General features: G+C 43.6%; 1 protein-coding gene across 3 annotated transcripts in view; it reads right to left on the bottom strand.

Annotated features, from left to right (window-relative positions):
- Pde4b (phosphodiesterase 4B) overlaps nt 1-14,460 on the bottom strand; it is a 516,183-nt gene that overhangs the window by 101,015 nt on the left and 400,708 nt on the right. For all 3 annotated transcript variants that reach the window (XM_055628760.1, XM_055628761.1, XM_055628762.1), the window contains 3 exons: nt 12,907-12,943; nt 12,740-12,810; nt 5,204-5,253 (listed from right to left, as the gene is read on the bottom strand). In XM_055628760.1, coding sequence (XP_055484735.1) covers nt 5,204-5,253; nt 12,740-12,810; nt 12,907-12,943 — 158 coding nt within the window. The remainder of the gene's footprint in view (nt 1-5,203; nt 5,254-12,739; nt 12,811-12,906; nt 12,944-14,460) is intronic.

Raw genomic sequence — 14,460 nt, 5'->3', positions numbered from 1 at the left:
GGAAATAAAATGCAAAGGACAAAAAGAAACTGTTTGGAGACAAGACGGCTACAGTGTAAACTTTTCGTTTTCTCTCATAGCAAAACCTGATGGTTGTCTTTGAAAAAAAAAAAAAAAGTGTCTGTATCTAGGTCCCTGGCAGTGATTTGCTTCTGGGAGGGCCAGCAATCTATTTAATGACTCCATTGACGTCAATCGCATAACTGAAATACTTACTAACATGCATGATTCCAGCTTTCAGGGGGAGGGGGTGGACAGTGTCTCTCAGCAGTGCGAAAACCCGAGGTGGAGTCCACAAGGAATGGACTTGCCTCTTTCTGCAGCTACTGAGAGACTACATGCTGCTTGTCCCCATGTCCTGTTTAATACGAGGAGAGAGCTTTCCTGCTAAATGAAGAAATTAATTCTGAACAAGTGAAAGGGGCCACTAATAAGCAAGATGTTATTTTTAGCTGTTTGCCCAGGGGACATGTTTTAACCATTCACACTTGAGCTGACTTACTAATGATTTTTCAGTTACCAATTCTTAAATTTAGACATAGGTGAAATAACTGCAAATCAGTGCAGACAGTTCAGTGTCCGTATTCTGGGTCAACTTTTTATAGGATGACTCTTTTAGACACAACAGGTTCTTTCAAACCATTTAGAGAACTACCTTGAGAATTGCCCAGGTTTTCTGGTGTTTTCTATTCTATGATTAGTATTGTATATGTTTGGTATACAAGCTTTTTGCACACTCACAGTGTGTAATTAAGCAGCTTGTCCCAGCAATTCAGGTTACACACATCATTCTGAGCACTGAAGGAAATGTCTGTTGCCTTTATTTCTCCTTTTTCTTTTTGTAATTTTCTTCAGGATCTCCTTTGTCCTGAGTGATCAGAGTCTTTTGATTACACGGTTGATCTTATTCCTGTTTGGCCACGTGTTGTAATCCTGCCTGACAGTTCTTGCTTAATTGCAGAAACCAAGCAAAGGTTCATCATGTGCTGGCCTTCCTTTCTGGTCATCCGCCACGGACCTGCTGTAGCCTTGGTCCTCAGAGAGACCTCTGCCTAAATTCCTCAGGCCCTCTCTCATCTAGACCCTAGGAGTTCTAGCAAATCCTTGGCTTTCTGAGTTGTTAAGGCTTAGAGACTGTGTACTGAGCCCTGCTGTACTTCTTGAACAAAACGTGCCTCAGGCACATCTACTTAGACCTCAGAAATAGTCAAAACCAAGTGAAGACACATGAGGAGTCTTGTGGAGAAACAGGCTTCCTGAAAGGAGGTCCCTTCTTCGCTTTATCAGCTGGTAATGTCATCCCTTCCAGAGTGGCCTTGAAGTGTATTAGAAGGCATGAGTTCCCTGAAGCCCAGTTAAGACTGCTGCTCTGATAGGTCAGCACATTTCACGCTTTACTGGAAGACTTCTGCTTCCTCATCCTATTTCTCCAAATGCATTCTTTCTTTGAAATATATTTTAATTGACTCATGTTGAAAATCACCACAGTTAATGCTTCAGACACCCGAGCTGAGGCAGAAACTGTGTCTGCAGCAGTCTGGCCGGCCTGGAGACCTCCAAGCAGTTCTTTAGTTATCTTGTTGACGTGGTTGGCCGCCATTTTGGATGATCTGTCAACTTCTGGGTTACTTTAAAAACATTAGATCTGTTACAAGTGATAATCTTCCTGGTGTGTATAGCCATTGGTAAATTTTAGGTGAAATATTATGATAGAACGCCCTACTTCACATGTTACTCTGGCTGCTACAAAAATTCTCTGTGTGATACATCTAGTTGTAAATCAAGTCATTTATGTGACTCAGAGGTGAGAGTTACTAAAAGCGATACTTCTCTAATCCTTTTGTTCAGGAAATAAAATCCTTCTGTAAAGGCAGTAAGTCACTCAGTAATTTATCTTCTCAGATGAAACGCATGCAAAAACATAGGGCAGAGGGTATGGAGAAAGTGTGGCAGTTGTCACATAATTACACATATGTATAAAGATTTTTTATTTATTTATTTTTCAATTATCTGATTTGTTTTTCCTTTGGGAATAGCATTGGGTCCTGAAATCTAGAGTTTTCAATCTTCCATTTTGAATATGTCCAGGCGAAAGAATTCAAGTTCTTGCCATGTTTTAGACTTTTTCTTTCCTTTATTCTATTTTTTCCTTTCTGTTTTAATCCTATACAGAAAAAGGCCCAAAATTCACGAATTCAAAAGTAAGTAATGATTTTGATGGAACTTGAGCTGCTTATTAACCTTAAGATAGTCAACATACTCAAGAGGACTTACTGTGACCTCCCAAACTTGTATGCATAGGCTTCAGAAATGCTCTTTCTGGCTTTAGCCCTTCATTAATGGATGGTGCCTTTTCTACTTTGTCCACAAAATGTGACCTTCTTAGGCTTTACTCTTTCTTATGCAAAACTTACATGAACATATTGACATATATAAGAAGTTATCAAATTTGCCCCAACACCTTCTAATTTCAAGACAGTGATTAAGATTCTGAAAGAAAAATAGAAGCAAGTACTTTCCCTAGACACAGAGATATTGCCTTGTTATTACATTTTACCTTTATGAGCGCTTCCCTTCAAATAAAGTCCAACTGTTATGTAGTTCTGGCCAGTTTGAGATTTACTCTGTTCCTACTACTATGCAGAAATTATTTACCACACTAGGAATACAAAGAGATGAGGAAGGTGCAGCCTCTGCCTTCAGGACCCTGGGGTCCAGTGAGAGAAGCACACTACTAGGAAATCACAGAGCATCCTAGAATTAAATTGTTGCCAAAAACAGGAGCAATCATGCTAAAGAAAAACAAAAACAAAACAATGTTGTCTTTTCACAGACAATACTTTTCTGTTTAGCACCAATAGCTGAGAATCCAAAAGAGGGAGGGAAGGTATCTTGGATTGAGAAATTTCATCTCCCAGAGTCTTGGTTGTTCAGCAACAGCCACAGTACGTGTAGGAATCACACCTGGATTTGAAGAATTCACTTTTACAGTGAATCGCGTTTCATTTATATGAATGAAAAAGCAGCAGAAGAAGAGAGAGTAGAAGAGGAAGAGAAAGAGCATAAAGAAGGACAAAATAGGAGGGAGAAGAGGAGGGGAGAGAAGGGAAGGAAGGAGAAGGGAGAACAAGAAGGAGGAAGAAGCTGCAGAGGAGTCATCTTCTTAGATGTGGCTTCTCCTCCTTGCTTCCATGTAATGGAAGTCAGTCAGGCTTTGCTGACAAAATTCATTGTCGCTGAAGATGTTCATTCTAGTGTCTTGTATTTCTTAGACCTTCTATTTCTATGAAAATATACGAGCTCAAATTCAGTACTTCAGAATAAAACACCCGATTTTCTTTCCTGAATTTTCAGTGAAAACTTACGTTTTAAAGCAGCTCTCCAGTGCTGCATGCTGTTTGCTCAAAGCCATGTATTTTTTCATTCCCTTTTAGAGTTTCTATTTAAACACACCTCTTTGTCATATGCTGATAAATATTAAAATAACAGGAAAAATCTGCCCGACTTTTTTCAGCTGATAATAAGAACAAAACAAGGGTTGTGTGTCTCCCCTCTCCTGCCTGTGGTTTACCGTTGAGGAGATTTTGAAACCGGTAATTATGTAATAATCGGTAGCACCACAGTCTCTTCCCAGAGAAAACCCAGGATTGTTGTAGTGTGCCACAGAGAGAGACAAAAACAAATTGCCTTAAGTGGCATCGTCACTTGTCACTTCTTTGCTTCATTGTTTTAAAGGCATTTAAGAAAGCTCCAGACGCCAAGCTGTAGCCAATGTGCCAATAATCATAAAACATCTTTCAAACAGTGTTTTGGTTAATGAGTCAATTTATAGAACCATAAGCATCAAATGCCTTCCTGGTATATGTCCATATTTATTATAAGAGAAAAAAAAGGAAATGTACTCTAAATATTCAAATTGGTATCAGAAACATGTTGGTAGAATTGGCCAACAAAGCTGCCTCAGGTGCAGGCCAATAAGATGAAACAACAGGCGGGTCAAAACAGCTCCTTTGATCTCCCAGGATCCAGCACAGCTACACACTAAGACACTCCTCTGTTTCTTTTTATACCTAACGGAAGAGGCCCATCAGCATGCCGAGGTTTTGAAGTCTGTGGGCAGAGCACTGCTTATTTCTTTCCAGTTCATATCACAGGGCTCTTGTGTACACTCACCTTCCTTCATGTCTTTCTTTTGTTTTTTTGATTTTTTTTTTTTTTGGTTGTTGTCGTTCTTCATCTTTTTGCTTCTAAAAGTTTTAAAAGCCTATACTACAAGGACTTCAGAAGCCAACGAGCAAATGGGATCCACTGCCTTTGTTCCCTTTGCTCAAAAGTTAGTAATTTCTAACACTTTGGAGATACTTAGGATCAAACCACCAGCAGAACACAACATCCAGAGAGGAAGGAGACTCTAATTACCAGGGAAGGAGACTATCAAGCACCGTTAGATGTCAGAGGACCATGCTGAGTCTATCTTAGTTTCCGGTGGCGTTTTGCTGAACCCCTGCTATAAGAGAAGGACAGGTTCAAAGGAGTACCCCTTGTGGACTTCAAAGAGGCCGCCTAAGTGGTCACCTGTGATGTGACAAATACATGTTGAACACATCTCTGTGAAGCTCCTTCAAGGTGGCCCTTCTTCTCAGTAGACTTCAATACACAGTGAGCGCAGATGCGTAGATGAACTTAAAGATGAGAGGGACAAATCTGGATGACCTCTAAGAGAAATGCTCTGTGACCCGGGAAGAACCTTTGGTTCCGCACCTGGGTATGAGGCAGAGCAACTTGTAACACTAGTCGATGCTAAAAGGAAAACCATGAATGTGCCTTGGGGACCTCAGGCTAATGGAGGCACCCCTGTAGGGGAATGTTTGAGGTTAGCATTCCTGGAGTTCACTGAGGTCAGCAAGCTGAGGCCAAGCTGCCCTCTTGATATAGGTCTGCCTCCTTCTCTTCCGGAAACAGCAGGACCAAACACTCAATTGTGAAGGCCTAGGCAGACAGTGGACACTTGGTTTCAAATCGCTTTTTTAGTTTGGCTTCACTTCCAGTGAAGGCCCAGTGCATCTTTGCAAAGAAGTCACCAAGAGATGTGCTTCTGAGGGTTACAGTGTGCACATAAATAGTGTTGTTTTGACAATAGTCCCGAATAAGAAACATATTTATTGTGTTGAAAGATGGAGAGGGATCTCTTTAGGAGGCCTACCTTGCAGGCTGACTCTGGAGACCGGAGCCTGACTAGCCGCTGGCGACCTCCTGTGGAGAAGCAGAAATCGAGGCTGAGTGTGCATTGAAAAGCCCCCCACCCTTCCATGATCCCCCACACCCAGGAGATTTCCAGGGCATAATGAGCAATACAGTGACATAAGGCTGTCTCCGGAAGGCAGGCTACTGAAACATGGGTAGATGATTGCAATTCTCTCACATCCAGATGGCCTGGAATTTCCCTCTGCACAGCATCAGGATGCAACAACTTGCCAGGAAGGAAGTTGTTTACCTCAGGTCCCTTGCCAGCCCCTCCATTTCAGGGTTTCTGGGGGAGCCTCTCAGAAAAGGAGACACTTGCTTAGGCCTCACTCCAAATGTCAGCATGAATCCCAGTTCTTTGAGGACAGAACGTCACAGCCAAAGGAACCCTTAGAGATTTATCAGTTCAGAACCTGCATTATTTGCACCTCAGGAAACAGATGTTTAAGAGGACAAATCATTTGCCAAATGCCACACACATCAGCTAGCACAGTGATCAGAGTTTTTTCACTAGAGGCACTGGCTTTTCATGGAGGAGCGAGGGTTTCATTTTCATCATATTCTTACATCAAGAGGCAAATAAATACATTTTCCACTAAGAGTGCAACTCCTCTTATATGTGTGTGTGGGGGGGAGGGGTTTCATCTCTATGCACACAGGTGTCTGTACATGTGCTTCTCTAAGAAGGAGTGAGTGGGTAGAGGCCAGAGGATGAAGTCAAATATCTTCCCCAAATGCTTTTCCAGATAGTTTTTGAGGGAGGGTCTCTCGCTGAAGATGGATCTTATCTTTCTGGCTAGGCTATCTTTCTGACAGGCCAGCAAGTCTCTGGAATCTGTCTCTGCCCCTCAGGGCTTGAGCTACAAGAATGGGCCACCACATAGGCTTTTTGTAATTAGCTTCTCTTTCCCATTTTCTGTCACTCCCCAGCCCTTCGCTGGTCTCATCACCCTTCTGGTGCTTTGTAGATTTTCTCTGTCAGACTCTCCCGTTTTCTCAGTGCAGTGCTGGAGACCCTCCCTTTAAAAGTATAGAGCAGTAACCTTAGACTTCAGAGTACATCAGAGCGATATACAAAATGTGCTAGAACATTTTGCTCCAGCCTGCCTTTGGTCTCCTGATTTAGCAGACCTAATGCAGCCCTGCCTCTGGGGTCCCATGCAGTGAACTGTAGTCACTCTGCCTCTGGGGTCCCATGCAGTGGCCTACAGTGGATAGATGGGTCAGCATTTGTAACAGGCTCCCAGATACTGCCAACACTGATGGTCTCAGAAGCACCTTCAGAAGCCCTGAGAGAAGTCTGCCCCACTGAGGAACAACTGGACATTGTTGGTAATCAAGAAAGAGATTTAGGCCAGTAGTTCTGGGCGTAATTGTCCTGACATTAGTGAAGGAATACTAAAGAGAGATACATGTGCTTCTCTCTGTGGCTATTCATGAACCCCAAGAATTTGAAATTGTTCCCAGGGGTCTCATGCCGGAAGAGGGAAAGGGCTGAACGAACCAAAGAATGAGCTTGTCTATCAAAGAGATCCACATGATGCTGAGAACTTGTCAGACCTCACCTAATGTGACAGAGCTGGAGCTGAGATGATGGTGATGGATCAGTAATGGGCAGGACCACAGCTTGACCGAAAAAAATGCTTTAGTTATCGGCCCCTCGTGCCTTTTATTTAAATCTAACATTCCTGTCAGGAGCCTGAAGATGAGCGTGTGCATAAGAGAAAGGAGCCACTGAGCTGCCTTGAGTTCCCAATGCTGCAATGTTGAATAAATCTCTTTCTGTTGTTGTTATCGTCTGTCGCTTTGTGATCCCACAAGCTTTGATTCCAACAAGCTCTGGTAACACAAATGAACATCAGACTCATTTGGGGAGGAATCTAATAAATACTTTTGCTCCTTGGAAGAGTCCATTTTCATATGTCTGGCGCAGGGCCAACGGATACACCTTTTACAGTCCTTTTTGAATCCCTTTGTACAGGCTGGTCTGAGGGAGAAGTCAAATTCTAAGTGATGGAGAAAGGCATGCAAGGCCATTGCTGAGGAAGTGTCTGCATATTGATCGGTCACAGTGGTGACTTTTCTCCCAGCCATCACGTTTCCCTGGGGAATAAGAGAACTTCTGTGTAGCTGCGAGTGCATGGACAGGATCCATAGCCACCACCAATGAATGAACAGACAGGGTGACCCTGAGCAAAGTTCTCTTTGGCATCTAATGTCCATGAGGGACAGGGTAGAGGAATCGCCAGGCCATGATCGCTGTTCTCTGCTGGACACGGTGATTAACACTTCTTAGCTCCTTCTGCTGGGAGTTTTATCATTTAACCTCAGGGATCAGGAGATGAGAGAAACACACCAAACACATGACAGCACACATACGTCTTTCTGAATCCTAAGTGTTAGCTCCCTTTACTATACCGTTCACTGAGCACTCCTACGCTAATCCTGAGGGCTGTTTTTGTTTTCAGGGAAATTGAAGGACTCAGTTCCAAATCCCCCAGCCTGCGTGCAAAACCTTCTGCATTCTGTCCTCCCCATACTCCTCTAGACTGCCTCTCTGTCTGACAGTTCATCTCAGACCACAGACTGGCTGTGTGCTCTCATGCATTTCCTCTTCTCATTCTCCCCTGTTGAGCTCCAAAAATTGTAATTAAGATATGAACTGTCTGGTTAGGGTTGGATACATAACTCCCTAGACCAAACGTAAACTTTATGTAGGCAAGAGAAGGTTTGCTTACAACTGGGGATCCGAGGGTGCTACCCAAGAAAGCTCTTGTGTGCCAACAACTCACTAACACTTATTCAGCGGCATGAATGGATGCATGAAAGATTGATGGACACTCTGCTTAGGGCAAGGTCTGTCTCTTCCTTTGCTCTGAATTCATTCTGCTCCTTTCTTGCTGACCATTCTTCGGTTCAGGAAACTCTCCCCACGCTAAACATCACCTACCTTTGAAGATTACAAGTCTTCAAAAGGACACTATATTCCTAATTGAAAATGGTCCCTCCCCTAGTCACTCATGGTACCACAGTGCTCTATTTATACCAAGGTCCATTTACTCATGTGACGATTCATATAAGTGTACATTATCTCCATCACTGCCCCATGGTCTGCTCACAGCAGACGCCACTCTGAACCCTCTTTTTGCCCTCTGTAGGACCCACCAACTTCCTGGCGATCAGTAGGGGTTTCCAAACGACCGGTGGGCTACTGACTGAACTGTTCATTGACAGGAAAGTACCAGGACGATGTCACCGCAGTATGTGGATGTTCTAGCTTGTAGCTGTTCACGTGCAGTCTTCGTTCGTGGGCAGCCCACCGTGCATGCTCTGGCTTATTGCTGTGACTCTGGAGACATCTGCCTCAGTGGCTAGCCCCCTTGTGTGCCTCGGGGCAGTGTGTAGGCCTGGGCTACGTGGTTTCCTAACAGTTGCTCTACTGTTGCGCTGCATCGCAACTCCCAGCCCCCACAGGTCTCTTTGGCACAGTTGTACAGAGTATAAGGAAAGACTTGGGCTCATTCCAAGCTGCACATCTGCAGTCTGGCTTGTCCTTCGGGTGATGTGCAGCTCACTGCATGTCCAGTGGATTCACAGCGCATTTGAACTTCTGCCCTACACATCTTCCCAAGTTCCCCAGGAGACTTTTGTGAAAGAAGATCATCAACTAGGACTTTATAGATATTAGAAATATCTACTTTCTTGGTAGCATAACTACCCACATCCAATTCTTTCCACAGTTTCTTGAAAATTACACATTATGCAAATTCTTCTGTCTTGGAAGTTATTTTGTGAACGTATGGCTTTTACTTAAAGTTGTTCATTCAGATAAGTATCCTTGTGTGGGAGAAAAGGCAAGGACCATGCTTATTTGAGTTATCGCTTCTTTTTGATAAGCAGTCCAAAATGGAGGCTCAGCAAACTTTAACGAATGAATGGCTTTTTGGAAATGACATTATTGTTGATAAGACATCAGACTGCCAGCTGGAAAACTCATGGGCTCAAGGGAAAACAAACAGCGTTGGCTGTCTGGTTTCCAGAGGCCTCTAACTTATAAAAGCATGGTAGGAAGCTCTTTGCCTGGTCACTGAAGATGTTACTAGGAACAGTGAGGGTTTGTGGCCACAGCTCTCCAGCCTGATTAGTGTAGCGGAGAGAGAACTGGGCTGCAATAGAAGCCAGGAACCTTCATCCCAACCCAGACTCTGGCACCTTCCAAGTACGTGGCCCTTGGCAAGCTGACCGAATGTCAGTTGCTTTCTCACTTGGGGCGAGCAGGGAGCAACTACTATTTCCTGATGATTTACAGTGTGTGAGGTCCTGTGTGAGGGGCTCACATGTATTTTCTCACTTATTCTGAGGAAATTTGGCTAGGTATTTTCCATATCTGAGTGAGTGTTCAAGATTTTATGATTCTCAGCTAATTTAAATCCCGTGCCAAAATATATAAAGCTCTGAAAGACATTCCAGGTATACACTAAAGAAGATGGTTATTAATTTTTTTTAAAAGAATATGTACATTCTGATCAAATTATGCTTTTGAAGAACTGTGAATGCAAAGACGATGCAATTCCCCGGTTGTCACACAATCAGTGCTTGCTGATGGATGATGGGAGAAGATGTCTCGGGTGGGTATGCATGGTGAGCATTTGTGATGGCACCATCGGTCTTTTGGAAGCCATCGGAAAATATCTTCAGGGAAATATCTCTGAATTAACAACCCCAAGTGAAAGCTACAGTTTTCCAAAATTAACTCCCGGGACAACGGAAGTGCAGGTTTTCATTTATAACCAAGAAATACAGACCCGATCCCTCATTTCATTAAGGCCCAGGGAAACCTCCTCAGCAGAAACTTTTAAGATTTTCACCGTTTGGGTGGCAAAGCTCAGGCAGACAATGGGCCGCTTTATACAGAGCAAAGAGCCAAAAGATAAAAGAAACCGTAACTTAGGAGAAGTATAGTTCTATGTGGGAGTTCCTTTTCACATAATGAACCACACTAGCCAGATGTCTCATGAAAACCACTCCAAGGACATAATTACTGCTTAAATGCTACATTCAAGACAGGGAGTGGCACCCTGGAACCCACGTTAAATATCCCAGAAAGCAACTTCTAAATTCCATGGATCTTACAGCTCCAATTGTTAACATAAGCCAGTGCCTGTGGGTGGGATGTGGGGGGGTGCACCTTGTATGCCATACGCACCCCTTATAGACAAGCTTATCTTCACTTCCTTCTCTTATTTGTTGCTGCGCGCTGACTACCTAGCAGCAGAGTGGAGTGTTATCAATGGTCCCTCAGCTCTCCAGCCTATCCCTGCCTTTGCTGGTCTATTTGTGGCTTAAAGCCAACACTGTGTAGCCGGAACTACACAGAGGTGCTCTCAGCTGCTCTTGGGGAAGCTCTTGAGGGTCTGCCTTTTCTTAAATATTTTGTCCTTTGATGTCGATTATAAAGAGATATTTGAAGTCAAGTTGGGGGTAGTTGCTCCCATCTGTATTCTCGCACTTCAGAAGTTGGGAAAGGATGGTTGTTACTATCATGTCAAGGCCAGCTTGAGCCAAATAGTGAGTTAGTGAGCTCCAGGTCAGCTGGAGCTATAGAAGTTGACCCTAACTCAATAGAAAATAGGATAGTCAAAAAGTCTGGAAATAAATAGCAAGACTAACTATAAAACACAGATATGGATTTATAGAAGATCAGAAGATGCAGAGGGTTAACTGCTGGAGACATGGCTTGTCCTGGACAAATGTGACACAAAGGGTCATGATTTGAGGCATGGTCCTCAGTCAGAGAGTGATAATGGCTCTATGTCCATTCTGTATATGACATTTAGGGTCTCAAGATACTTGATCCCTGGAGCTTTGTGTGATCCAGAACGCCCACAGTCTAGTGATGGACAATGATTTAAAAAGACAGTGTGACAGGTCATTAGCCGTTAGGCCAAATGGAGAACACTCACAGAGGCTTTGCAGGGCCAGAAAAAGCAGATTGAGAAAGATGACTGACACTCATCATAAAAGATGTCAGGATGTGGCCAGGAAGACACTGACAGGTAGAAGGAGATGGTCTAATCATACAGAGTCCATGGTCAGAGTAGAGAAGAACTGACTGAAAACTGCTGGACCTCTGTTGCTGAACTCAAGCCCCTGTGGCTGGGACATGATCTGACCGCTCACTGCTTAATTACCACCTCTTCCTGTTAGAACATAAGCCATGGAAGGGCAGAGACCTTGTCTGTGTGGACCACTATGAGATCATCGGAGGTTGATATGAAGTGAATGACCAGTAAGGATTTGTGCAATTGCGTGCGGGCGTGGATGAATAGTACGTGTGAAATAAATACTGGTGGGATGGGTTAACAAATGAATAAGCAGGAGGCAAAGCTCTAAAACCAAGTCTCTGGGATCCACATGTTGGCTGGGTGTCCCTGAGGGTTAAGGTTTCAGATTTGCCTTCTGTTTATGTTTCAGATTCTGGAATATCTTCATTTACATGGTGAGACATCTTAGGGATGGGGATAGAAAATTCATTTGTTTCACATGCCCATTCCACCAATAACCTGATGGTAATCTTATATAATTATTTTTACTGTAACCAAATGCAACCCATCACCTGAGGCCAGATGTGGATCCTTTCATTCTTGACATCGTATCAGAGTTCAAAAAGTCTGAATTTTGGAGTTTTAGGTTAAGAATGTTCAACTATTACTTTGTCCTAAATATAATACAACCAATTTTCACACCACATTAACATATACTGTGTTGTGAGGCATCTCAGATGCGATGCATGAGGATCTACACTTTGTCTTAAAGAGTGGTCCACTGCAGTGCCCCAGCAGGAGAGTGACATGATCACACACATGGCATGGAAGAAGATGTACTCTGGTGGGAGGCTGCAGAACACCTGAGAGGACCAGATGAGAGCGGTTCCACAGGAGTGTGCAACTTCCTCTTGCAAGGAGGCTTACTTAAGTGAAAAGCTCCGGACGGAGAGAGGAGAGTGACTGGTCAAATTAAGCTCCACTCTCACTTTTCATCATCTGCTTTATCAGACTCTGGATGAAGCCAAACAAATGATGGGTGAGTAGCTTCACAAAGACTTGGGAGATAGATAAGGCTGTGGTGACTGCTGACTGAAGATCTGAGTCAGGCTGTAGGCCCAGTGTTTCTCTGACCCAGGGTGCATTCACAAGCTAGTTGCCAGGTTCCCAAGCACTCACGGTTTCCTTTTATGAAACAGGTTGAGTCAATGAGCTTCCAATCCTCTCCTAACCCTTTCCAGGGTGATGGATTCTATGCACCCTCCAAGGCCGTGATAATCTTTGAAACACAAGTGGACTTGAAGGCACTTAGACTTTTTATTTTCAGTTGCACTGTGTACCGAAAGTTAGCTTTCAGGGCAGATTTCTGGGTAATGCTTGTATCCAGTGTTTTTCAGGGTTTTGTGCTTTTGTGGGAAGGAATTGAAATTCTGAAAAATGTCAGGGCTTACTTGTTCGGTGCTCCGTGAAGGTTTGTCAGCAGGGTGAAATTGTTTCTTACACTTCGCAAGCTGGCGAGAACCTGCGAGGAGAATGTTTCAAAATCGGTTATGGTCAAAGGACTGCTTTTAAAATCACACCAGGGACAGAGTGTGAGTGGAGCATGATACATACATACCTGGGCAAAAGGAGTGACAATCAGGTCATCGCCGTGTCTGGTGAAGAGAGAAAGAAGCAGAACGAATGAATTTCACCTGTGACACACAAGCTACACTAAGCTTACCAGCGTCAGCAACCCACTTGTTCCTGTAACCCTTCTGCCTGGAAAGAAGGCAGGAGCCTCTGAACCTGAGGAAAAAGAACAGCACCCAGCTGCAGACTCCCAGCCTTCACAGTGATTCCATCTGAAAAGCTTTGTGTCCTCAGGGCATGTGGTTCCATTAAATGGCAAGCCCAGAGCCCTATAATTCAGTGACTTGTGGATTTGAGTTGCCCGAGCCAGGAAACTAAAAGGGAGGGCTGCTCACAGGCATAGTGTGCATTGGAAAAAAAAAATGCTATAACAGTCTGGATGAAGGGTAACATTGGATTTCCTGGCTTTTGTTGATTTGAACCACAGCTTTAATACCATTTAAACACAGATTTCTGTCTGGGAATCCCATTACTTTTTGTTTTTAATATTCTCTCTCTCTCTCTCTCTCTCTCTCTCTCTCTCTCTCTCTCTCTCTTTTCTTAAAGTACCCAAGGAAAAAATTTTAATGGGAATGTGCAGACTGAGGCTACTAAAGCAATAACAGTGACACTCATTTGGTCCCAAGGACCTAATTATGCTCTGCCTCCTGTCTTCTCAGTCTGTGCTGGGGACCAGAGAGAACTGTGTTTGAAGCAATGCAGTTTCCGCGCACTGGCATCTGCTTCCTTAATCTGCTAACGACCGCCTTCAGCAGGCTCTCAGCTGAGGGTTGGAGAAACCACACCGGAGACCATCCCAAAATCAGGTTAATTTGCTTGGCACCCTGTGAATCAGCAACTCGGAAGCTGATGGCAGTGAGCTGCCCTCCCTGTCTGGCCTATCTCCTCTGTCCTCTCTCACCACCCCAAACGTGGCACACAGTTCACAACCACGCGGGCGTACCCTGTGATAACGAAGTCTGCCGGGTATCAAGCACCACATGAGGTCAGGCTTCAGAGCTGCAGAGTACACGCATCCACACCTACCCTTCTCTGATGCGGGCTCTGGTGCTGTAAATTGTAACTGTGGCGGTTTCCACCCTTGTCTTTACCTAGGCATTCTCTGAAATGTTTCTGTAGGCTCAGTTTGGACAGATAAGAAAAAGAAAACAAACTGGCAAGCAGCAAACATTCTTGGCATGACTGGTCTTTGTATGCATTAGCTCACTTACCAGTGGCACCTCAGCAGTGACGCAAGCACATCACAGATGAGGTCAAACCAGTAGCTGCTAACCAGTGCATACGGGTTAGGGGAAGATCTGAGCCTCTCTGCTCGAAGCCATCTGTGCCTTAAACACTACACTTCTCATATTATGATGATATTTACTACACATTGACAAATCAAATTATGTAGAAGCCACAAACTCTCAAATCAAAATGTAATAAATGGGACCATACATATATATGTATTAAATATAATATTATAATATAATAATATGTTATTATATTATATTATATATAACATGGGAAATATATAATATAATATAATATAATATAATAT

This window comes from Psammomys obesus, unplaced genomic scaffold (genome assembly GCF_907164565.1).
Source record: "Psammomys obesus unplaced genomic scaffold, mPsaObe1.curated_primary_1811, whole genome shotgun sequence".
NCBI lineage: Eukaryota > Metazoa > Chordata > Mammalia > Rodentia > Muridae > Psammomys > Psammomys obesus.
This window is presented reverse-complemented; position numbering and strand designations above follow the sequence as displayed.